The following is a 26849-nucleotide window of genomic DNA, read 5'->3' as shown; positions in this document are numbered from 1 at the left end:
TCTCCAGTGTGTCAGGGAATCTTGGTTAGGGACCTCCCACCACTGCTGGTGGTTCTCCTGAGAAGCCAAACTCTTTAAAAAGACATTAAAATTGTTCCTGCTACACTGTCCCCAGATCTTTTCTGCACAACCTTCCTTATCTCCTGTCCCACATTCCCCCAACCTGGCCCTTCACTCACTTCCTGGCCTCTTATTCACTGAGACAAACTAGATTCAATCTTCAAGTCCCTTAGTCAGTGGCATTGGCCTGCCTAATCTAACAAGTCACCATACACCTCATTTACTCGTAAATGGACTCATAAAAGAGACTCTGTCCTCTGCCCTCTCTCATGGTATCTCATGCCCATGGCCTCATGAAAATCATCCCAAGTTCGCACCTCTGGCTCCAGCCAAGGTAGCTCCACCTGTATGTCATGAGCACCCTAGAACTGTTCCAAATTCAACTCTGTATTCTAACAAAAATTGTCCTCTGCCGTGTTCCCTACAGTGGAGACTAAAATCATTACCTGCTCAGTCACTCAGTATAGAGGCCTCAGTAACTCCAGTCTCCCCCTGCCCTGACCCCACATCCGTCACTTCCAGCGTGCAATAGACGGGGCTTTTGAGCACCTTTCTGCGGTTCCCTCGTTCTTGATTCCCCTCAGATCCTGATTATTTCTCACATGGACTCAAATGACAATGCAGCCTCCCCTTCACAGCGCCACTGCATTCTTCCTCTCAGCGCCCGCCCACCGTGGAGGCATCACTCCCCTGCTCAACCACCTGGGATGACTCATCACTTAGAAAGTCAAAACTCCTTCCTTCTGCATCTCAAGGGCTCCATTCCCAAGGGAACAGTGTGTGCTCTAGAGCCACCCTGCCTTTGCATCTGCCACTTTTTAATCAGCCCAGATGGTCCTACACCCTTGACGTGCTTGATAAAATCCTGTGCATCCTTCCAGACCTCTAACAGAGCCATCTTCTTGGCTGAGCCTTCTTTGATTGGCCAGATGGAATGACTTCTCCTTGGCATTCCCATGGGCACTTTATTCTAATGATTCTTTAAGGTTACCTAGAAATGCAGCTCATGTACATTTCTAACATTGCAACCACCTTCGTTATTTTCTGATCTAGCAAAATATTGAAGAAAAACAATGAGTTTTAGACTTAAACTAGGATTTGAATTCCAACTCTGATATGTACTGACATGTGGCATTGCACCAATTGTCCTCTGTGAGCCTAATTTCTTCATCAGTAAAATGAGGAAAATACTGTCTGTCCAATAGTAATGTGGATAAAATGCCAAGCACAATATCTCCTCACTCAGGGTAGGCACTCCAAAATTATGAGCTTTATATCATACCTAATATCTAAGGCAAGTTTTGTGAATAGCAGGCTGTGAAAAAAATTTTGTGTAAACCCCTCCCACATTGTACGAGGGTTGGTATATATGACAGAAGTAATATGCCACTTCCAGCTTAGGTTATAAAAGACACTGGGGGAAAATATTTGTAAATAAAGGGTACTTGCCCTGGCTACTGTGGCTCAGTTGGTTGGGTGCAGTTCCATGCACTGAAGAGTTGGTTCGATTCCAGGTCAAGTACAGGCCTGCGTTGCAGGCTTGATCCCTGGGAGGCATGCAGGAGGTAGCCAATCTATATTCTGCTTTCAAATCAATATTTCTCTCTCTCTCAAAATCAACAACAACAAAAAAAACCAACTTTAAATAAATAGGTACTGGGGCTTTCATCTTGGGTATGATTTTGTGTATGTTCTGTCTCTCCCGCTCTTTGATCACCTATCCTGGGGAAATCAGTTGCTGTGTTGTTTGCAGCCCTATGGAGACCTCACATGGCAAGAAACCACAAGTGAATTTGAAAGCAAATCCTCCAGCCCATCAAGCCTCAGATGACTGTGACTCGACTGAGACTTTCATTACAGCCTACTAAGACTCTGAGCCAGAATCACTCAGCTAAGCTACTCCTGGATTCCTGGCCCACAGATTGTAATATAAGGAATATTATTTTATTACATTAATTTTAGAGTAACTAGGAGTAGATATCTAACATAGTCTGAATCTCTTTATTTGCCAATACTAGAAGCCACATGTGTCTGTGGATGCTTTTGCATTACAATGCAGAGTTGAATGGTTGTTATGTTTTGTAGAAAATGTTTGCTGACAGTTGCTCTAAACTGAGGCCATAATGATCATTTTAACATTGCAATCTGAACAATCACTGCCCTACTTAATCTCTTACAATGACTTCCTGTCATTGTAAGGACAAAGATCAAAATCCATAACATGGCCCGAGGCCATGCATGATCTAATTCAAGCTTATCTTTCCTGTATCATATCTTGCCACACCCACCACACCCTTCTGCTTTCAATGCTTCAACTGTACTGTACTTCTTTCAGTTTCTTTTTCTTTATTGGGGCAACACTGGGTAATAACATTATGTAATTTTCAGATACACAATATTATAATTTGACATCTGTGTACTCTATCGCACGCTCCCCATCTGAAGTCTAGTTTCCTTGTTAGCATATATTTGACCCCCTTAACCCACTTTGCCCTTCCCCTCCCTCTTTCCCCTCTGTAACCACCAATCTGTTGTATCTAGGAGTTTGTTCTTGTTGTTTTCTTTATATTCCATGAGTGAAAGCATATGGTTTTGTCCTTTTCCATCAGACTTATTTCACTTAGCATGATATTCTAAAGTTCCATTCAGTTTCTGGAGTGTATCTTGCCCACGCTTATTCCAGGGCCTGTATGCTATATATACCCTTTAGATTCTAAAGTTTAGAATGCCCTCCCTCTATTCCAGGGGTTCTCAACGTGTGGGTCACGACCATCGGAAAACACATATAGCATATCAGCTATTTACATGATGATTCATAACAGTAGCAAAATTACAGTTATGAAGTAGCAACGAAAATAATTTTATGGTTGGGGGTCACCACAACATGAGGAACTGTATTAAAGGGTCGCGGCATTAGGAAGGTTGAGAACCATCTTCCCTCCTTCACTTAGCTTTCTACCCATTTTTCAGGTCTCAGTTTAAACATCACGTCCTCTATGCAGTCTGTGAGCTCCCCAAACTAAATGATCCCATTGGTTCCCATAGCCCTCTGCCTAACTTGCTGATAACATCCATTTACCTGTAGAGTGCTGTTTCCAACTAGACTGCAGGGAGACACTAACACTCTGTCTTGCTCATTGTGGTATCCTCAGCATTTAACTTAGCATCTGGCACACAGTAGGCACTTAATATTCCCTGCTCTCCCTTAACCTACTGAATTCTGTCAATTCTCTTCTGATATTGTCCATTTCTTTCTGTCTCCACAACTCCCCTAACTGAGCCAACTGTTATGTTGTGTCTGGATTCTTTCAACAGATACCTAGGCAAGTCTTCCCACTCTGGATTTTTCTCCACAGTGCAGCTGGACTAACTTTACTAAAATGCAAAGCTGATGGCTTCCCACTGCTCTCTAAAGAGTCTAAAACTCTTGGAAGACTTACAAAATCCTTTGTTATTTAGATTTTACTTCTCCATCAAAAGCACATATGTTAGAGTCAAAATGATTCCCTTTCAGGTCTTTAACTATAGATTCTCTCTCAACTCTGAATTTTGCAAATGATTCTCTTCACCTGCCTAAAACAGTATTCCTTCCCTTTCACCCAGGCATCTTCTACACAGTATTTGGGGATCATCTTTAGACATCTCTACCCCTGAAAGCCTCCTCATACTCCCAAGTCTGGTTAGAGGTGCCTTCTTTAGTATCCTATATTCCATTGCCCCCAATACCCTCTACACACACCACTTGTAGCATTAATTACACAAAAAGCTCTGTGAGAGAAGGGATTGTCTGGCTTCTTTTCCATTGTATTTCCAGTATTTACACAAGGCTTGGCACATAGAAGGAGACAAAAAAAAATTCCTAAATAAGTGAATTTTAATTCTTCAACACTAAAGCAATTTTCATAACTTTGAAAGCTTACATTAAATCTTGTGATTTATATTATACCCTTCAATTTATCCCACATGGACCCTACACTCATTTCAACTAGCACTCCCAAATTTCTTACTACCTTACATTGTACCCACCTCTCAAATCCCCAAAACATGAATTCAGCAGTCTAATTTCTACCCTTCAGGTCCTAGACTGCTGGGCTCAGGGGCTTCATAAAGTCACAAAACCTTTCTAACTGGCTCCATTAAAATATGGCTCCTAACCCTACTGGGCCCTCAGTATGACTTCTGCGGTGCTTCTTATTCCCAGCCTATTCTCTCCTACCATATGTCTAAACTTTCACCACTTACTTCAAGCGCCCAAGTTATTCTACACTTGCTCACTCTCAACAGATGATCCTGCTACTCTGTCACCGAGGTAAGAGAGAATGGATAGGACTCCTTTCCTTCCTTTAAACTTTCTTTCCTTTCTCTTGCCCCTATTCCTTCCTCTCAAGCTGAAGCATTTATCTGTGCCCTTGAACCTGCTTCTCTGGCCTGCTCTTGAGCTCTGCCACATCAATCTTGGTACTGTCATATTTCATATTAACTCACTCACGGTATCACTATGCTTCTTCATTGTGTTGCATCAGCTGGAGTGGCATCCTCTCCACTGCTAGATTACTGCACACTAAGATGGTACAGCTCTTCAGTACTTGATATGCCTCATTATCAAGGGAACCTGAAGTTCACAAATCGAGAAGTGATGACGTTGCCATCCTTCTGTCCACTCCAGCTCACCCCTGATGAGCTTGATCCAGTCAGATCACAGAGATAAAAGAAAGAACAATGTGCTGTGAATGGAACTGAGACAGTAACAAGTCTTCTGCTCTCCCACTAATTCTCAAGTGTCAGGCATAACCCCAAGCTACAATAAATGTATCTTGTCTTGGTGATTCTAGTGGTTAAAACTATGTTGCATTCTTTTGTTGTTGTCAACATGACCTCAAATATGAGCCAAGAATGGGAACTTGAGAATTAGCAATGACAATCCTGGAGAAGACACAAGAGACCCCTGGGCCACCTCTCCTTTCGTGCTGTTGTTCTCCCCAAGCTTTCAGTGCTTTTGTCAGCATTTCTTCTAGGTCAAAGAAATCAATAAATATCAAAACACATAAAGCAGAAAGAAAGGTTTGTAAACATAAATGGATTCCTAACTGGCTGGTGATGACTGGCTGGTGAGCTCCAGGATGGACGGGTAGGGATGAGGACTGTCAATTCAACACCTCCACAGATCATTCAAAAAGACCATTATCACGAATCACTTCAGATTTCTAAAGTCCAGCTGGGGATTTTCAGAAAGCAAGGACCATGCAGTGTTCCTCAGATCTGCACAACCATTTTCTTCTCCCCACTCCTTTCCAAAACACATACACTTAGCAAAGGCTTTGCATTAATTTTAACACAAGGGTAGCAGAAATAGGAACTAGCTCTCAAAAGAAAAAAGAAAAAACAAACCCTTTACACTTAAACTCCACCTTAAAGCAATTATTAGCTGTGTTATGCTTTCATCTTTTGAGCCGTGCTCACTTACATACATTATTGTAAATATCTTTGAAAAAACATGTAAACATTAAACATTTTAAGGACCTTTCACAAACCAAATGACAGTAGGTTTTTATTAACATATCTTACAATGTTGATTATTCCTAGGTTTATAATTTCTGCTTAATTATAAAGATTGATTTAGCTTCTACAGTAATGTACTGTATTTAAATGATCATTCATACAGGGTATCACACCAGTACATTTTTGAATAATATACACACAGCACTCTAACTTGGATCTGTTATTTTTAAAAGTGGATTTATAAATGGTACTTAAAAAAATTATGGGGGGGAAATTAAAGTTCTAGTTTAGCAGCATGCATGTATGAATTCAAGTACAATTTTCAACCAAGTGCTTTTAAAAAATTTATTGGTGACTAATTCACCAATATCAAAATAAACACTATCAAACCCAAATTTTAATGTTAAGGCTAAATATTTCACTTCACATCCATATGCACAACCATAAAACATTCCATTTTAAATATGTAGTAATCAAAGTCTGAATACATTATACCATGTATATATAGCATCAGAGTTTCAAACTGTAGAATTATTCAAGTTCATGAATCCTGAAACAGTATTTACTAGAGATGTAAATTAGCATTTTGCTTTTCAACCACACTTACAAATGGTCTGGTATTCATAATGACTGATGCAAAAAAAAAAAATATGACAGACTGGACTTATGATACATTACTGTAAAAAGTAGCAATGAGTTGGAAAGGACAGCTATTTAAACAGAATCATTCTAATCTTTCAGAAAGTTATCTTAATATTTTGGAAATGTATATAAAAATAGCAAGCTATTTCCATGTATTTTATCGTAGAGCTATAGGTAATTTTTTTACTTTTTGAACACATTTGAGTATGTACTGTTCTGCTCTCTCTACTTTAACCAAGGCCATCATTTAATGTCCACTTGCATATTCTGTAATATCATGTCATTCATGATTTTTAGAAGCTAGATCTGACTTTATTTTTATATTTTATCACTAGATGTTTTTTAGGTTATTTTTATATGTAAAAATGTAATTTTATATAACAAGCCATGTTCAGTCCAAAGTATCTGGAATTGTTTGATAGCACTAAGTATGAAATAATCATCAACTTAATTAATTGAAGAAAAAAAACGGCAGCAATATATAACATGCTTTTCTGTAATCTTCCTTCTCTTCTAATAGAGTTTAGCTCAATCATTCCCATTCTGACTTAAAAACCCTACAAACATAAATTGCTTTTCATAACAGCACTTAAGAAGAATGCAGGTGTGAGGTTCATTCATAAGGGTCCTCACCACTGAGCCTTTCCCTCCCTTTTTAGGAAACCAAGCAGAAATAGCAGTGATTACATTGCACAAATATATAGATGAACCTCTTGAGTTGAAAGGAAAGTTCCAAAACTATGCTTCATTTGTGGGGAAGTCTGAGCATTTCCAATCCAGTCATTTAAAAAAAAGTGTGGTTGGTAATAAAAGATGGGCATGAGCAGATTCAAAATCTGCCATGTGTATGCTCTTAAAACTTAATTTTATAGTCAAATCTATTTGTTACTACCTCCAGTAATTCAACCAACTGAAATGGAAAATTTTGATTTTAAGGGCTCCCTCCCCCAAGCACTCATGTATCTCCCAAAATGTACTGTATTATATTAACAGCAGCTATCTACTTATTTTACAATTATTTTAATTATTTACCTGGGGAGAATATTTATGAAATTCCTGAGAATGAATTAAGTTTTCAGCAAAGCCTTAAACTTTAACAGATTCCTCACAATAAGAAAACATTTTAAAGTTCTACTATTAAACCAACTTTTACTATACAATATTTCACATAAATCATGTTTTACATTTTTTTCTAATTACATACAGCAAAAATCTCAAATCAACACAAGAATGGTGAGGGGAAAAGATGCATTATGTTTAGCAGATGCAAATTAACACACAGACATAAAGAAGCAGTAAAACTTTAAATAAATCACACCCACTCTAAGTATCAATGAATCATTGATATGCATTGCTGGGAGAATCAGTTTTAAATAATTTTGTCAAATTGTGCTTCTTATTAATTGTAGATTTTTTTAAATGACCACTAAAGAATGATTTAACTTGTAACTTATGTTCTCCAGATACTTTTTAAAATTATTATACCATTAATGTGATTACCAAGCACCTAATTTTGGAAAGGCTTCATAACGTAAGTTTTCTTTTTTTCCCCTCAGCAGAAGTGTTAATCCCCCATATTAAGTTAAAGCTTATTGTTGATAAATTCTTAATGAAAATGATAATATAATGCAGTGCCGAGGTGGTGAGTCAGAGCCCATTGTAGTGTGGACCCCATCTTTTATTGATGTGATCAAAAGTATGAGAGATCCACTGTTGTTCAAGAACTTTGTATCTTTCCTTACAAATGTAGAGAGGCTTGCCTCGCCTAGGGGAAAAAAGGGAAAAAGGTATTAAAAGTAATAAAATACAATAAAGATTTTTAAAAATAGAATTTTCATGGCAAAAATTTCACATAGTAATTTGGTTTATTTCATGTTTTCTTAGGATGATGAGGAAAATATCTCAAAAATTAGAAATAGCTCTAAATTAATGACTGTCAGAATTTCTTAATATAAAACTTTTATTATTACAAAGCTAGAAATGGCACATTGTTCTCACCGGACCAAATGTCAGTGACACCCCTGTGACACCCACGCACTCTCACCTAAGATCCCGGTCTTCCTCTCCGTGCGCGTCCAGGTACACTGAGCCCCACAGGCAGAAGCGGTGCCCTCGGATGATGATGATCACCGACGCATTGACCAGGAGGAAAATCCCTGTGCCAGCACCGCAGTTCTGAGAATGCTAAAAGATTAAAAATATATTCAATAACTCCATAATCAAATAGACTTTACATAAGAAAATCAAAAATCCCTGAAGTAAATTTCTTCTAAATAAAACAGGCATTTTTTAAAAATTTTAATAAGATCTTATCTAAGTTAAATTTACAATCTCACTTCTAACATCTTATTATTAATAATACATTAGGAGGAATTTGGGTAAGGATTATCTAGAAAAGCAATTAAAAGCCAATGCCGGGGTGGAGGGACAACCGGGCAATAAGGACACATATGCAGTATCTTAATCAATAAAGAAAAAGAAATTTAAAAAGAATAAGCAGGCACACACAAAAAAAGCCAATACAAACCTAATTCAGAGATTAGCACCTACATTAGCATATATGGCTGTGATTTCGTTGCACAACACTCAAAAGTATGTATCAGCAAAGGATAGTGGGAGTAGGAAGAGGAAGAAAATTGTACTTATGAAAGGTTTTACTTAAAGGCTCAGCTGTTTTGTTTTGCTTTACCCTTTTACTGGGTTAAAAAGAACAAAAACAAACAAGAACAAAAAAGAACAAAATCTTTATATATATTGTTTATTTCACTCAAAACCTAAACTTTTAGAGCTGGCTTGACCATATATATGTATCTATATAGCACATATCCATGTGATATGAAATTTTGAGTTTTCATAAAATTGCTATTATTTACTAATGCTTACCAATACACATTCACAGTAACTTTGTTGCTTGCAGCAAAGTCCTTTCAGGCATACAAAAGTGCCACAAACAAGGCAAACAGCAGGATCTTTAGGAACCTTGGTGCAGACACTGCAGGTTTTTCTGTGGTAGTACTGAAAAATGGTATTATAATTCTCAGGCAACTGTAGTAGGTGTGGTAACTTCCACCTTGACTCTTGGATAAGCAAGGCCTAAAACATTATCCAAAAATATTCATTAGTCCTATGTATTTAAGTCATTAACACAAAATACTTATTTTTTAAATGAATTTTTTAAAAATGGAAAATCTGTCTCCAAAAATGTGACTTATTTTCTTTATTAACACTCTTCTCATTTCCATTTTACAAGTGACCAAAACTGTATTTCGAAAATTACCATTCTTTATTTTTAATGTTGTTTCTATTTAAAATATGATGCAAGGTTTAGATTAAGCACCATAAAACACTTAAACTTGTTATTACTTTAAAAGAAGAATATTAAATATAACTAAACATGCATAAAAATATATCTAGATATAATTGTTTTATATATGCTTTCAAACAGTTACACATTTTTTAAAACCAAGTTTTGACCTTTCTTAGCTAAATAATTCATTGGCTTTCTCTTTAGGGAAAGTCAAAGTTTTAACTCATTTCTATTTCAATACTTTATAACCTAGTGTGTGTGGGGGGGGCGGGGTACCTTTTTTCTGTCAAGGCCATTTGGATATTTATAACATCATTCTCGGGCCATACCAAGCTATCAACTTAAAAATTAGCCTACTGTATTTGGTCAAACATTTAATTAACTCACCCCTAATGCATTGGCAGGGCCAGACCAAATGACTTCTCCGGCCTTATACAGCCCAAGGGCCTGATGTTCCCCACCCTTGATCTAATTATAAAGTATTGTTCTCCTTCCTAGATGTAAAATCTTCTTATACCTCAAGCTAAGATATTTTGTATCCGTAAGTGCTGGGGCTACAACTCTTCATAAATTTGCTTACTTTTTTTAAAAATGACAAATTAGTTCAATTTTCCTGCAGGATATACTTTATTGATTGTTTGCAGGGATATAAAAATATTAGTAACAGCACTCATTTTTTTTTCTAGATGCTACTTCAATAACACAAATAAAATGTAGTATGAATCTATTACCTTAAGAAACTGTAAAGATGGTAGGCAACTCTTATGTGATTATCTCACATTATCTACAGCCATAATCCACCTAACTCAATGCAGTGGCTAAATAGCTAACCTGGTACTTATCAGTAAGTTCATGGACAAGGTGACCATGGAAGCAAGGTTAAGGACAATACATGGGCTTACAATATGCTATTTGCCAGTACTCAGTGCCCATCCCTGGATTCCAAAAACTGCTATTCCATGATGGGTTGATTATATTGGAACTCTTCCATCAGTGGAAGGAATGGTAGTTTGTCCTCACTGAACTTGATACTTAGCAAGATTAGACTGTGAACTACCCAGTAACTCACACCACAAGGCCTCTAATAAAATAATCTTCTTCTATACAGGAGTATTGATTGTTCTCTCACAGCTGGAAATGCACAGATTAGGAAACCAGGGTTTAAAGGTGGTTGTGGCATCTTCCATGATTTCATCTAAGAATTCGGTTTTTAATTTCTGTTTTCCTAAGGAAGCTGTGTACTATTCTCCACCAGATTCCACTGATTTAGAAAGTAAATGTCATCTAACCATTCTAGGTTACCCACACCACTAAAGGGAATGGCTCACAACACTATCTGAAGGGACTGACCCTGACTGGTGGCTCTCAAGAGCAGCTGAGATGCTAGTCAAAAGAGGTGAAAGAAGAAAGTCATATATTTGACTATATATTAACTACAGCTTTATGACTGGTTGTAACTTTTGCTTTCTGTGGCATACATTTTTGCAACAATTTTCATTCTTTTCCCCTTTCTCTGACTATTGAATTCAGAGTGAGTAGGTGCTAATTAAAATTTTCTAGATGACTGGGGTGTAAGTACAACAAAATCACAAAAGGAATGTACATCTGCCAGACCCTCGGGAGGCTGATGATATAACTATTGGATGTGACTTCAGTTTGCATATTTTGAAAAGTGTTTGTAGAGGTGATGTGATGGTTACTTCATTTTGAACACAGAAAGAAGTGAAACTCTATGAGAAGAAAGATGTCTATGTGCTGGGCAAGTAAGATGTGGAGGTAATGGGCTACCAGTGTTTTTTATTTTCCATTTGTCCAACATCTTTATCTGCATCCTTATATTACTGGTATTACAAGTTCTTTTGGAACAAAAACAACCTCTTTTCCTGCTACAAACAAGTCTGATAGGGTTCCCCCCTCACTAGATATACCCACCACAGGGGCATGCATATGATACAAATTAGGCTAACCAGGTTCTCTCTCCCAGGAATCTGAATCTTGAGTGCACATTGGAGGGAAGGAAAATGGTTGAGGCAGAGTCATCCAGGAGTAGATGACTGTTTTCTTCAGAGAAAACAGACCACAGGTTTGCAACCAAACTGTTTGAACTAAAGAATCTTAGGTGATGCACATTAGAAACACTAACTCAGGCTATCTTTCAAGGGTACTGTTATTGGACTATTTAGCTTCGTTCACTGTTTATCTTTCTAAGTCCCTATATTCAAATTTAAAATTCCTGGCAAAGAAAATCTGGTTGCCCTAGAGTCCCAGCCAGGGTTAGAAATAGAACAGAGTGAAGCAGGAACAGGAGGAGGGGTGCAGGTCAGGTGTTGATGCAGTCAAATAACCAGTAAAAACTCTGCATGAATAAGTTCATCAATAAATGTCTGACTCTAAAACAAATAATTACCACTATATTTTACAAAAAGATAAAATATTTTTAAATAATAAATTCTTATTCTCCATCAATATCCACACCAATATTATTCATCTAAAATGTAGGCCTGCTCTTACACTATCAAATAAGTTATTTTTCTCTGTTGCTTAACCCATGGCTCATATGAAAACAAAAACTTTAAGTATGCTCATCTCTTTTTCTCCTGTCCTGGTTCTACAATTACACCCACCTCTTACTCCAAGTCATGCCTCATAGGTTTTCAGACATCAAAATAGAATTTCAGATTCTAGCTACAAACTGTGAATAAAGAAACTACTAGACAGAAAAAAGATTTTTATACGTAACATAAAAGATTCAATTAACTTCATGAATTTCCCATTCCTTTTTTTTAAAAGGTATAAAATGATATATTATCTCTTCAAGGACTTCAACAAAAAAAACAGAAATGAGTAAAATAGACAATTATTTATGCTTATCTTGCCTTTATTATTCACTTCAATGTTTTAAAAATTAAGTATAATCAGACACTTCCATCTGAAATACTAATCTTTTTATTTTCCCTTTTATGTTAACATTAAAATTCTAATTTTCCCTGAAATTTGGTTCCCTTTCATCAGTTCTATTTCAGCCAATGACATCCTACCACCATTTAATTGTTCCACAAATATTTATTAGGTCACTAGTCTATAGCAGGCACTTTATAGGAACTAGGGATTCAAGGATATACAAATAATTTTTGCTTTGTGGAGCCACAAATCAGACACAATAAACAGTGATAAATATGGCAACTGTGAGAGACAATGGCAAAAGTACTGTTATACAGCACAACAGTACTATCATACAGGAAAATAGAGGGAGGGGGTTAAGGCTTCAGAGAAATATGGACTATCAGACAAAGCTTTACAGAAGAGGTAACAAAACCTTGATGGATTAATTCAGCAGGGGAAGGGTAGGAAGTTTATTTTAGATAAAAGCAATAGCAACAAGCAATAGCACAGGTGTTTGAAGATATATAGCACAGTTAAGAAACATTCTTTTGGTTTGAGCAAGGTTGTGGGCAAGGGAGTGGTACAGAATAAGGTTAGAAAGGTAGGCAAGATGGGGAAAATCCTTGAATGCTTTGCAAAGAGTACATTGATGGGGCATCTTCAATGGTGTTTAAGCAGGAGCAGGTTCCTATCAGAACTATGTGTACTCACTACTATTCTTCTAATGATTTGAGTTCAAGATCTTAAAGTCATGTATATATGTTCACCAAGTCCTATCTATTTTTCTCAAATGTCTCTTGCATTGGTTACATTCTAATTTCTACTGTTAGGACAATAGTACAGATTTTCTTCACCACCTAAATAATCATCTCTGGCTTCCCTCTCTCCTTACTTAATTTACCTGCTAAAAAACCACCAGATTACCCCATAAAACACTTACTTCCCTCATATTATGCCATTTCTCAAATACCGTAGTTCTAGCTATAGAAAATGTCTGAGCACCAAACTATGGCATTCAACCATCCTCTGCTGCCCCCACTCTCCAATACCAAACCTTTCTCCAGCTGAGCTGGTGGCAATGGGCCAGCAAATTTTAAAGTTCAAGGTGTGACCTTTTAGACCTGCTAGTCCAAATCTTTGATTTCTTTGTTGACAGTTCTCTTTCCAATAAGCTTACAAGTCCCTCATCTACCTTAAAATTCCTTTGTATCTTCCAAGTCTAATGCTATGATTATTTAAGGAATCAATAAAAACCTGACAACCTAAAACAAAAAGTGACATAGTAATTCCTTAGCTTTATTGATTGAAATACTTCTGCTTTTACATTCAAAAACAAATATTATGTAAGTAAATCATTTCTCAATGTAATTAATTTAATAAATGCTTCTAAGAATAGATGACCTATAAGTTTCAAATTCTTCATTAGCCTCTTAAATATTAGCACATGACCTCTGTGGCAAGTGAGCACTATTCCTTTTACATACCTTTCCTTGTTCTGCATGTCTTTCAGTAAATGAATTTATCTCAGAACACCACTGAGCTATAATATCAAATGCTGGAACTGGCCAATCCAGACAGGAGGCACTGATGAAGGGATGTTCTGTTTGGTAAAATGTTGGCAGAAGTCCCAGGCAGCTGGAAAGAACTGAAAATTCTTCTTCTTCCTTTTAGACATGAAATAGAAAATTCTCAAGATATTTCATCATGAACATTTCCCATTATAGGTATTTTAAGTGTCATTCTCAACGATTACTTTTGGATAGTAAGAAAACTTTCTTAACTAAAGTACAGGGAATAAAAGAAATGAGAGAAAGGTCCCTAGCTGTTATATCCAACTATCCCTATAATATTTCTCTCTGAAATTTAACTCCTAAGTGCCATAGCATCTGCTTCTTTTATACATTTATTTTCTAAACTAGAGGCCCTGTGCACGAAATTCATGCACTGGGGTGGGGTGGGGGGGGGTCCCTCAGCCTGGCCTGTGCCCTCTTGCAGTCTGGGACCCCTCGAGGAATGTCCACCTGCCAGCACTCAGACATCCCTCTCACAGTCTGGGGCTCTTGCAGTCCGGGACCCCTCGCTCCTTACCACCCACCTGCAGCAGAGGCAGGAGAGGCTCCCACGATCAACACTGCACTCGCCAGCCGTGAGCCCAGCTTCTGTGCTCCCTGTGGGAGCACACTGACCACCAGGGGGCATCTCCTGCATTAATTGTCTGCCCCCTAGTGGTCAGTGCACATCACAGCTACCGTTTGGTCAATTTGCATATGAGGGTTTTATTATATAGGATAGTATTGTCACATAACTAATGAGTACAGTCTATAGAGTCATATTTACTCTGAAAGTCAATGTTAATTTAGGACAAAAGCAAAGTGACTTTGGTTAAAAAGACATAGCTTGTCAGTGTGGATGAAGAATAAGAGTAAAAGCATGGAATATACAAGAGGCAATGCTAAATAATTTGCATGTGAAACAAAGTCAGTTTTAAAAGAAGGGAGGCCCTTGCCAGTGTTGCTCAATGGCTAAAGTGTTGACCTCCTACACCAGTGATGGCGAACCTTTTGAGCTCGGTGTGTCAGCATTTTGAAAAACCCTAACTTAACTCTGGTGCCGTGTCACATATAGAAATTTTTTGATATTTGCAACCATAGTAAAACAAAGATTTATATATTTGATATTTATTTTATATATTTAAATGCCATTTAACAAAGAAAAATCAACCAAAAAAATGAGTTCGCGTGTCACCTCTGACATGCGTGTCATAGGTTCACCATCACTGTCCTACACCAAAGGGTCTCAGTTTTGATCCTGTGCCTGTGGGAGGCAACCAACTGATGTTTCTCTCTTTCTCCTCTCTCTCTCTCCGCCTCCCTCCCTTCCACTCTCTTTAAAAATAAACTGAAAAAATATTCTCTGGTAAAGATTACGAAAAATAAGTCTGTCAAAAACATTTTAATAAATAAATAAATAAAAATAGAAGAAGTGAGTTTTAAAAAAACTTCCAAGATCCAAGTGTCCGGCGATCTGAAGCTCCACTCAGTAATAACAGAACCAGAGAAATAAGTCATCCAAGCACTCACATTTTGAAAGTTTATTTTTAAGGAGTTTGTTAGTCCTGTGAAAACCAAAGTATACTCCCTAATCTTTTTTTATTTAACTGAAAAAACCATTTCTGAGGCTAGTGTGTCTTTCTTCTGTCCATTGGATCAATTCCTATCATCCTTCAAATCTCCGAGCTCCCCAAAGAAGCCTCCCCTCACCCCTATTAATGAGACTTTACATTACTGAGCCCCATTCAGATAAAATTAATCCTTCCACACCTAGTAAACATTTCTCTTTTGGATATTTGCTATTAGTTACTTTAAAAATAAATTAGCCTTTCCTATAAGACTGTGGGAGCGGTTCCTGGGTGTAGGAGCTCTGTCTTCCCAGGGCTTGGCACATAATAGAAATTCAACCAGCATCTCTTTGCAAAAGTGAACTAATTATCTAGATTAAGTACAAAATTTGAAATATGGTACAAAGATAAAAAAGCAAAATGATAAGAAAGCTAAAAAATGTTAATTTTTTAAATCTCTAGATATAAGGCCACAAATCCCCCATTTATATAGCTATGCAAAGAGGGCATTTTTAAAAACAACTTTATTGAGGTATAACTTCCATAACCATAAAATAGACCAACCTTAAGTGTAGTTTGATGAATTTTAGTAAAAGTATAATCATGAAACTACTGCTACCATAAAATTTTAGAACAATTCCACTCCCCCAAAATATTCCTTTTACCCCTATGCAATCAATTCCAGCCCCTTCTCCTGCCCAAGCAACCACTGATATGCTTTCTGCCATTATAGTTTGGGATTTTACATTTCATATAAATGAAACCATTATGTATTCTTTTGTGCCTGGCCTCTTTCACTTAGCATAATATTTTGAGATTCATTCATGTTATAGTGTGTATCAGTAGTCCATTCCTTCTTATTACTGAGTAGCATTCCACTACATGAGCATACCACATTTTGTTCACACGTTCACTTGTTGAAGGACTTCTGGGTTATTTCCAGTTTTTGACTACTATAAATTAGGCTGCTATGAACATTCAATTACAAGTATTTATGTGGGCATACGCTTTCATATCTTTTGGTAGATAATTAAGAATAGAATCATTGTGTTATACAGTTAAGTGCATGCTTACTTAATATTTTAAAGAAAACTGCCAGAATTTGACTATACCACTTTGCATTCCCACCAGCAATGAATAGGAGTTTCATGGAACTCTACCCAACTCCTTACCAACACTTGTAACGTTAATTTATACTCCTCTAATCAACAATGATGTTGAACACTTTGTCATGTACATATTGGTCATTCATATATATTCTTATAAGAAGTGCTTGTTCAAATTTTTTGACCACCGTATGTTTTTTGTTTTCTTATTGTTGAGTTATAAAAGTTCCTGATATATTCTAGATACAAATCCTTTCTCAATATATATTTTTTAAATTTTTTTTATGAAAACAACAAACCCACAGATCTGAGAAGCTTAATTAATTCAAATCAGGAGGAAATATAAATAGGTCCATTACTGGAGTTCTCAATGTTAAGATGATAACATTATAATGTTACAGCGTCAGTTCTTCCAGTTAAGATGAGTTCTAAATTAATATTTAGAGTCAATGAAAACCCCATCCCCCCAAAAAACTAAATAGGCTTTGTTTTTTGATAGGCATTTCAGGCCGATTTAAAAATTTTGTGGAAATACAATGAATAGCCAAAACATACCTTGAAAAAGAACAAATTTTGAGAACTTATACTGTATGATTTCAAGTCTTACTATTTTAAGTCTTTTTTTCAAGTTCTCATTTGAAAGAAAGGTTCTACTGCCAAAGTATGTTTGAAAACTCTTGCTGCAGTATCATGGGACTCAGGAGGGGAGAGATTAAAGGAAGGTGTGATGAGGCATATCAAATTCTGCTGATCAGATGGTCCTTAGTAACATTTGAGGCTGTAGGATAGTATTGGCAGTGGGGAAAAAATAGATTTTGTGGGGTTAAAGAGTGAGTAGAGAGTAATGTAGGCAGCTGGTAATAGACCACAATTAGAAAGAGAAGGAACAGATGTAGGTAGATGTCCTGGTTGGGCAGCCCCTTCCTCGTGCCCATGCTCACTACCATTAATGCTAGGGATAACTTCTGAAGTTAAAGGTATTTTGATTAAAGCTGTAGTCTTCAAGTGAGTTACTTGATTTAACAAGACCAAGACTCCACAGGTCTCTCATTCTATCCACTCTTCTAGTAACTACAAAATCAGTCTCAGACAACCCTGATGTATGGAAATATTCGTATTTTTGAAGTCACTTTGGCTTTCTAGTGCCTGGATTGCTGTTAAAAAAGAAAAACCCCACAGCTTAATCCCTACTTTTTGTTTAAGGAGATTCTCCTAGATTATTGGTGCAATACAGTGATGTGAAGAATTTTTGAATATTTTTAATTTGTTCAATATCTTATAATCCTAAATACAAAGTTTTGGGGACAAATATGTAGAGTTTAATCTCAAATCACTTGATTAAAAACCAAAGAACACAAACTATGCAATGGCCAATTACATAGGAGAAAAGGAATAATCAACTTCTTAATTCTGATATACTTCAGGCTTCAAAGATCATAAATATGATAAATACCGTAATGGCCACATCAAATTCACCGAAAATGAGTGGCAGATAATGCCAAAAACATAATCCTAAAAGCTAATTTGGTTTACTTACCTTCTGCTTTCCTTTCCTGTCACTTTCTTGCCTACTCACATTGACCAACAGTTCTAAGAAATATATTAAACTAGTGATAACTCATTCATCCAAGTTTTAATATAAGTGACTACAAATTGAACATTTTGTTGTTCTAAAATTACATAAACACCATCATATCTTCAGATAACCAGCTTTCTGACCAACATAATTTTTAAAGGATATTAAAAGCAATTAGTGATAAATGTATCAATAGAGATGGTGATAACTATTATCAATATGAATACTATGATCCTGTTAAAGTATTGGGCATTTAATATCACTGATATAATCCAAAACTACTTAAATATCAAATATTAGTAACATTACCATAAAAATGAGTGGATGCTAACAATTACAAAATATAATAACAATAAGTATTCTAAATATTTATTCCTTTTAGTTAGACTAAAACAATGAACCCTAATCTCTATCCCAAATTATACCTGGCAGCTAGGTAAATCTTCCCCAAAAAGGTGATGCTGAAGAAGGCTGGTGATTCTGAGGAAAGGTAAGCAGAAGTCCTGCAAGTATTTTTCCATGGATTCAGAAGACCAAGCAATAGGGCTAACCTAAAGTTAAAAAAAGAAAACCTGAATAATTCATTCTATAATAGATATAGCTTTAAAAATTATGTTCATAATGGCAACAAAACCTAAATTTTTAACTAAATAACCACTACATCTAACCTTAGAGAAAACATACCATTGCACACTCCTGAGCTCCTTCTTCATGGTATAACTTTCCTTTAGATAGTTCACTTATCACAAAGCTCAATAGCACTTTATAAGACTTTTCTGCATCACACGTATTCTAGGAAAAATTAAAATATTAGTTATCTCAGTCACTGAATTTACAAAAAGTTAACATTGAAAAGAACACTTTTTTAAGAGTACAGTATAATTATGATTACATTAGAGGCCTGGTACACGAATTCATTCACACTGAAAGGAAATTAATTAAAATAAATATTTTAATATCACTATTCACCCTTTCTCTATAATAGACGTATTAACCAAATTCACAATTGACAATGGCAAATGGTAACATACACATGTGATTGGAGCCAGCAAGAGCTTTATATGTATCACGTATGTGTGAGTCAACTTAGCCTTTTATAGATATAGACTAAACTTGCTTAATTAGGCCTGCTTTCTGATGTAGCTAAACCTTTTCCAGCCCAGTGAAGCACCCCAATTTCTCTTTCAGGTAATTGTCAGCAACACATCAGTAAATATCAACATGAAGCAGGTTATTATTGTAGATCATGCAGGGAGAACAAAGAGTAATATATTTAACTGCAGCAGTGTCGACTATATTTTGCACAGTGAGAAAACTTGAAGTCATTTCCAAGGTCCACCATTTCTTACTTCTTTTCAGTCGGGTCAAGTTTCTAAGTCTCTGTTTTCCAGCTAATGAAAAGAAAATAGGATTCCACCAAGTCTCCCATCTACCTACTCCAGGACTTCTGTGAGGATCAAATGAGATGAGGCACAGGAGAATGCTTCACAGACATTTGGTTAAAGTGTGAAATGTTTCCACCTGGCTATAAAGCAAGTTGTGTTCCTGGGCTGAAGAAACTGAAAGGAGGCTAGTCACTAGGGAGAAAAAGCTGGCATTGCTACGTGACATCATTACCCAGATGGTAGGATACTTAGCATATTAGCTTTTTATATATATATAGCTTATTTTTCAAGTATGTAAACTTCAATTCCTCAAAACCTATACATTTACACAATGAAGTACTACTCAGCTGTAAAAAGGAAGAAAATTTTATGTTTTGTGACAGCATGGATGGACCTGGAGAAGATTATACTAAGTAAAGTAGGTCAGACCAGTCAGAGAAAGACAAGTACCATGTCATTTCATTCATATGTGGAATTTAATTCATATGTGGAACAAACTGAACTGACAAGCAAAATAGAGACAAAATCATAGAGAGCAGGCAGACAGCTCTGGTGTGTGTGGAAGGATGTTGGGGGGCCGGGTGGAAAGACTGACCAAAAAAAGAAAAAGAACTCATGGACATGGATAATAATAGTGTGATGACTTCAGGGGGAAGGAAAAGGGGTAGAGATAGAAGAGGACATGGGGTGGGGGGGAATAAACGGTGATGAGTGGGGAGCAAAGAAATCCTGGTATAAAGTCTCTTTTAACAGATATTCCAAAGAAGAAAAAAAATATGCTAACTGTAATGACCATTTTTCCAACACAACTGAACTTCCTTATCAAATTATCTCTATAATATTCTTTTGAAAAATACATATTTTTATTGCTCTAGGGTAGATTCAATCTGGCAAAAATCTGTTTTCACTGGTATTATACCTGAGGATAAAGAATTATATGGTGGGTTAGAACAAACGAGGTTCAATGAAGAAAGAAAAGAAGGAAAGGAATGAGAAGAAAAGAAGTAAAGGAAGAAGGAAATGAAAAAAAAAGGAATGAATGATACACAATGATACATTTCATTACTTATAGAGCTGTTGCTATCATTTACTAGAGGCCCAGTGCACAAAATTCGTGCACTCGGAGGAGTCCCTCAGCCTGCCCTGCTCCCTCTCGCAGTCCTATGAGGAGTGGGCCTAAGCCATCAGCTAGACATCCTTAGCGCTGCCTCAGAGGCAGGAGAGGCTCCCACCACCACCACTGCACTTGCCAGCTGTGAGCCCAGCTTCTGGCTAAGCAGCGCTCCCCCTGTGGGAGCGCAATGACCACCAGGGGGAAGCTCCTGCATTGAGTGGGATCAAGCCAAAACCGGCTCTCCAACATCCCCCAAGGGGTCCTGGATTGTGAGAGGGTGCAGGCCAGTCCAAGGGACCCAACTGGTGCACAATCGGGCCTGGGGAGGGACCGCAGGAGGGCTCTAGGGCGTGTAGGCACATCTCGCTCAGTCCCAATCAGCCGGACCCCAACAGCAAGCTCACCTACCAGTCGGAGTTGTCTGCCCCCTGGTGGTAAGTGCACATCATAGTGACTGGTCCACCGGTCGACTCTCTGCCCCCTGGTGGTCAGTGCACATCACAGCAAGTGGTTGAGCGGCTTTAGCATGTCATTAGCATATTATGCTTTGATTGGTTGAATGGACAACCATACAACCAGACACTTAGTATATTAGGCTTTTATTATGTAGGATACGTTACATATCTAAATGCTAAATCAACTGCAGAAAAAGCTAATAACAGCAAAACAATCTACAGAATAATTATAATTTTTGCTTTCATTCACTAAAGCCATTTATGTGGGTATAAACTTCTAATCTACGTCTGATAAGAATCTAACTCATGTTAAAGGTTTTATTAAGTATTATTAAATAGCTAATGATTATCAAGTCAAGAAAGAAAATTAATAGAAGTTACCTAAATTAGCTCATGTTCCTCCCATTATAGATTAACAACTGTCTAATGTTCTGTCAGTAAGGTCTCATTTTTGCAGTTAGATTAATAGATTTAGACCCAAATAATATCAGGAAATGTTTTAAATATACAACTTTTCATTATTAGACAGTTTACTAAGAAAACATAAACAATGACATAGCATAAAAACCTAATATACTTGATTTGAATACTAACAATACAAATATCAGATTTGAGTGTGTTCAGAAAACTGAAAGGATATTTAGAAAAAAAGAAAGATAATTGCAGAATAAAAATTATCTAAGAATCAACTAAGAATAAGGAGAAAAAATCATTGCAAGAAAAGACAAAAATCCATTTTGAGAACTTGGAATAATAGAATTTTATAAAGAGAGGTACCATTATAAATCATATATTCCAAATTCTCATTTACCTTTCAGAAAATTGAGGTTCGTGGAGTTTTTATGTCTTGACTGAAAAAGTAATATGTATCTCTATTTAGTGGTAGAAGCTTGGCCTAGTAATTAGGTTCAATGGCCAACCACCCATAGCCCTAATTAAGACATAATGAACTTTGTAATGATACTATACAAATTTTTTGTACATATAATCATGATTTGAGAATAAATTGGTGATAAAAGTGAAAGTTATGTTGAGTATATTTCATGTGTTTATAATTAGTCTCCTCTCCCCTTTGATATAAGTACCAGAATCCTCACCTGAGGATAATTTTTCCATTGATTTTTTTAGAGAGAATGGGGGGTGGGGGGAGAGAGAGAGAGAGAGAGAGAGAGAGAGAGAGGTAAGAGAGACACAGCAACTGGTTGCCTCCCGCTCAAGCCCCAAACCAAGCGGGGGATCAAGTCTGCAACCAAGGTACGTGCTCTTGGCTGGGAATTGAATCCACAACCCTTCAGCCCATAGGCCAATGCTCTAACCCAGTGGTCGGCAAACTCATTAGTCAACAGAGCCAAATATCAACAGTACAACGATTGAAATTTCTTTTGAGAGCCAAATTTTTTAAACTTAAACTATATAGGTAGGTACATTGTTATTAACTTAATTAGGGTACTCCTAAACTGGCCTTTGCTAAAAACATCCTCAATCTGATTGAGGTACGTTCGCGGAGGTCGCCCCCTTCCAACTGTCCCATCCACACTTGTCTATCGGAAACAAGTATACAAGATGATTGGGGATGGGAGAGTTGGAAGGGGTCGACCCCAACCAACGAACGTACCTCAAAACAGGGTACCTCCCCCTCGCTGCGTATCCCGCGGCCTGACCAACCAAAACCTCCCACTTCTTCTAACGCCACTTCTTCAAAATAGACTCACCCAGGCCGAAAACTGACTTCTGCGCATGGGCCACGAAGTTTCAATCACACTGTATGTGTGCGCCCGCACGTGGTATTTTGTGGAAGAGCCACACTGGAGGGGCCAAAAAGCCGCATGTGGCTCGCGAGCCGCGGTTTGCCAACCACTGCTCTAACCACTTAGCACCAGCTGGGGCAAATAGATATGATTTTAACAGAAACTTTTCAATGAGGTATAAAACCTCTTTAAGAGTTTATAAGCCTAACAAAGGTTTAATTTATACGACACCTATTCTTTTCTACTACTTTTCCCAAATAAATATTGAAGTAACTTTCTTATTTTAAACATTCTGTAAGCCAAACCACTCAGTCACAGAGTACTTTGATTCTATAGTATCCCATTTGTTCTCAAGCCACTGAATACTTTAATTAAATACATTTAACTAAATGTGCACAATTGTTCTAAATTTTTTACATAATTTTAACTAAAGAGATCTTTAAATTTGCTAAGAACTTATATATATTCCAACATGAGGGGAAAAAAGCAGTACTTAAAGAGGTATAATTAAGAAAAGATTAGGATTATTTTTTAGGTTTAGTATATTTTATTTTTAAGCATATAAAGTATCTGAGAGGCAAACTTACAATCCCAATAGAAAAAGAAAAAAAAGCCTCAAACTAATAAGTACCATAATTGAGTTGCCTCAAACAGAACAGTAGTATTTACATGCAATACATTTCCAATACACCTTTCACCTTGGGATTTTTAAGTTTAGAAATGATAAGTTAAAAGCCATCTTTGGATTGTGACTGGGGATAGAGATAAGAAGAAGGAAAGATGACATATAGTAAAATAGGTAAGTCTGCAAACATTGTGCTACTTCCTCACTGTGTTAGCAAAATTTTTGTAACTTTTGTAAGTTTAAGGCTTATAGCAAAAGCAAAACAAAACTGCCCAAATATAAAGAGATAAAGGCCAAGGTTTAGAAACAGATGCAAAAGACCTCATTGTACAAGGAAAACATTTTCAACTTTTTTTAGCCTGAAGGTGTTACATTTCCATTTAAAATACTTTGTTAATAACTCATTTTGTATTTAAAACATCTAATCTCATTCATTCACACCTCTAACTTAAATGAGTTTACCGAACTACTAAATGACAAATTCGAATAAGACACTAACCTTTTTGAGAGCTCCTGTATGTTTCCAGGCTGACCTATCTTCCTCATTGCATTTGACTGAAAGTGCCACAAGAGCTTGTGTGTACAGTAGGGCAAAAAGCACCTTCACAATGCAGGTGAAGTGGTCTACAAGAGAAAGAGAAGATTGTTATTTCTTTGAAATCTAGACATTTTATACTCAAGACTAGAGGCCCAGTGCACAAAATTCATGCACTCAATGGGGCGGGGGTCCCTGAGCCCGGATTGCGAGAGGGCACAGGCCAGGCCAAGGGCCCCCACCAGTGCACAATCGGGGCCGGGGAGGGCTGGAGAGGGACTGCAGGATGGGCTCCAGGGCGTGTCTGGCCCATCTCACTCAGTCCTGATCAGCTGGACCCCAGCAGCAAGCTAATCTACTGGTCAGAGTATGTGCCCCCTGGTGTTCAGTGCACATCATAGCAACTGGTCGACCAGTAGACTGTCTACCCCCTTGTGGTCAGTGCACATCATAGTGAGCAGTTGAGCGGCCTTAGATATCATTAGCATATTACGCTTTGACTGGTTGACCGGACACCCATACGACCAGACATTTAGCATATTAGGCTTTTATTACATAGAATAATTTCACAAACATATGCCTTTCTTTGCATGTGTAATTGATTTTTGTTCAACATTTAAGTAGTTAATAAAATGATATTACAATGTGGTGATATATTTTCTACTCAACAGATCTGAAATTATGAAATCAAAGTTCCCTTATTCATCCACTGAATATGTAAATGAGAGGCATTTAGCATAGTGGGAGGTGTGCTATGTTTTAGAATACCAGAGTGCTAATGCCACTCAACCTCAGAACAGCTGTTTAACCTTGGCAAATCCCCTACTAGATATCATGTACTTAACAATGTCTGGTAGTCTGAGTGCTTAAAACCAGTATTTCGTCTACTTCTAATATGATATAGATCTTGTAAATAATAACATAATATAAAACAATACAATATAGAACTTCTAAAATAAAATATAAAAAAAGAGATCCCAATATTTTAGGTACTCTGAGTTTTAAAATTCAATGAAAACCATAAAATGCAAAAACAAGAGTAACAATAATGCAAGATGCTTGGTACATATTAGGTACTTAATAAATGGTAGCTTAATAATCATAATTAATACTTACAAATACCTAATAACAGAAAATTGCCTCAAATGTCTCATTCAATCCTCAGAAGTCTCAATTGGACAACTAAGCTTCAAAAGGATGTGCCAGTGGTAACAAAGCTAATAAGCACATGATGTGTGTGGATTCTGAACTTGAATCCACACACATCAATCAGATTTGGTGTTCCTTCTATTATCTTATGCTGTTCAGTTGGTGGGCATCATCCCATGCACCAAAAAGTTGCTGATTCGATTCCCCATCAGGTCACAAGCCTGGGGATGTGGGCTCGATCCCCAGTAGGGGGCATGCAAGAGAAAGCCAATAGATGTTCTGCTCTCACATCAATGTTTCTCTTTCTCCCTTTCCCTTCCTCTCTCTCTCTAAAAATTAATAAAAATATTTTTTAAAAGCCCTAGATGGTGTGACTCAGTTGATTGTCATCCCATGCACTGAGAGGTCGCTGGCTCCATTCCTGGTCCGGGCACATGCCAGGATTTTGTGCAGAAAGCAGCCGTTCAATGGTTCTCTCTCATCAATATTTCTCTCTCTCTCTCTCCCTCTCCCTTCTTCTCTCTCTAAAATCAATTTTAATAAATTTATTTAAAACACATATTTTTCAAAGGTCAAATTGAAGTACACACAAATAATATCTTCTCCAGTAACAAGGCTTTTATACATCCACAGATGTATAAAAACCTTTCTTTCTTTCTTTCTTTCTTTCTTTCTTTCTTTCTTTCTTTCTTTCTTTCTTCTTTCTTCTAATATAGAATTAATATAATCTATCTATCTATATAAAAGCCTAAGTGACTGTTCAACTGGTAGCTATGATGTGCACTGACTTCCTTCCTTCCTTCCTTCCTTTCTCTCTCTCCCTCTCTTTCTTCTTTCTTTCAATCGAATGTTACAAAAGTAACATTGTTTAATTAAACCATACAGGTTTCAAGTGTACAACTCAACAAAACATCATCTGCATACTGCATTGTGTACACACTACCCAAAGTCAAGTCTCCTTCTTTCCTCATTTATCCCACCTTTGCCACTTCCACCTTGCCCCACCCCCCTTTTCCCTCTGGTTATCATCATACCATTGTCCATATCTATGTGTCATACACACACACACACACACACACACACACTAAAGGCCCAATGCACAAAATTCGTGCAAGAGTAGGCCTTCCTTCCCCAGGCTGCTGGCACCTGCTTCCCTCTGACACCTGGGACCTGGGCTTCCCTCTGGCCTCTGGCACCCAGAACCCGGAATCCGGGACCTGGGCTTCCCTCACAGCCCTGGCTTCATTCAAAAGGTTGTCTGGAAGGACATCCAATCTAATTAGCATATTACACTTTTATTATAGGATATTTTTTTTTGCCTAATCCTATAACTTTTTCTCACCCAGCCCCCCAACCCCCTGTCCTCTGAAAGCTATCAGTCTGTTCTATGTATCTATGCCTCTGTTTCTATTTTATTTGTTAAATCATTTTTAGATTCCACGTATAAGTGAGCTCATACGGTATTTATCTTTCTCTGACTGGCCTATTTCACTTAGCATAATAATTTTCAGGTCTCTCCATGCTGTAGCAAAAGGTAAGATTTTCTTCTTTCTTTTGGCCAAGTAGTATTCCATTGTGTAAATGTACCACAGCTTTTTTATCCACTCATCTACTGCTAGGTACTTGGGCTATTTCCAAATCTTGGCT

General features: G+C 37.1%; 1 protein-coding gene across 1 annotated transcript in view; it reads right to left on the bottom strand.

Annotated features, from left to right (window-relative positions):
• Nucleotides 1–3919: 3919 nt before the first annotated feature.
• Nucleotides 3920–26849, bottom strand: part of UBR3 (ubiquitin protein ligase E3 component n-recognin 3 (putative)) — a 178186-nt gene continuing 155256 nt past the window's right edge. The window contains exons 34-40 of the mRNA XM_015565769.1: nt 24018–24142; nt 18876–18983; nt 18617–18742; nt 13876–14055; nt 9085–9294; nt 8246–8385; nt 3920–7966 (exon numbers count right to left, since the gene is read on the bottom strand). Coding sequence (XP_015421255.1) covers nt 7849–7966; nt 8246–8385; nt 9085–9294; nt 13876–14055; nt 18617–18742; nt 18876–18983; nt 24018–24142 — 1007 coding nt within the window. The 3' untranslated portion in view covers nt 3920–7848. The remainder of the gene's footprint in view (nt 7967–8245; nt 8386–9084; nt 9295–13875; nt 14056–18616; nt 18743–18875; nt 18984–24017; nt 24143–26849) is intronic.

This window comes from Myotis davidii, unplaced genomic scaffold, assembly GCF_000327345.1.
Source record: "Myotis davidii unplaced genomic scaffold, ASM32734v1 scaffold59, whole genome shotgun sequence".
NCBI classification, from domain to species: domain Eukaryota; kingdom Metazoa; phylum Chordata; class Mammalia; order Chiroptera; family Vespertilionidae; genus Myotis; species Myotis davidii.
This window is presented reverse-complemented; position numbering and strand designations above follow the sequence as displayed.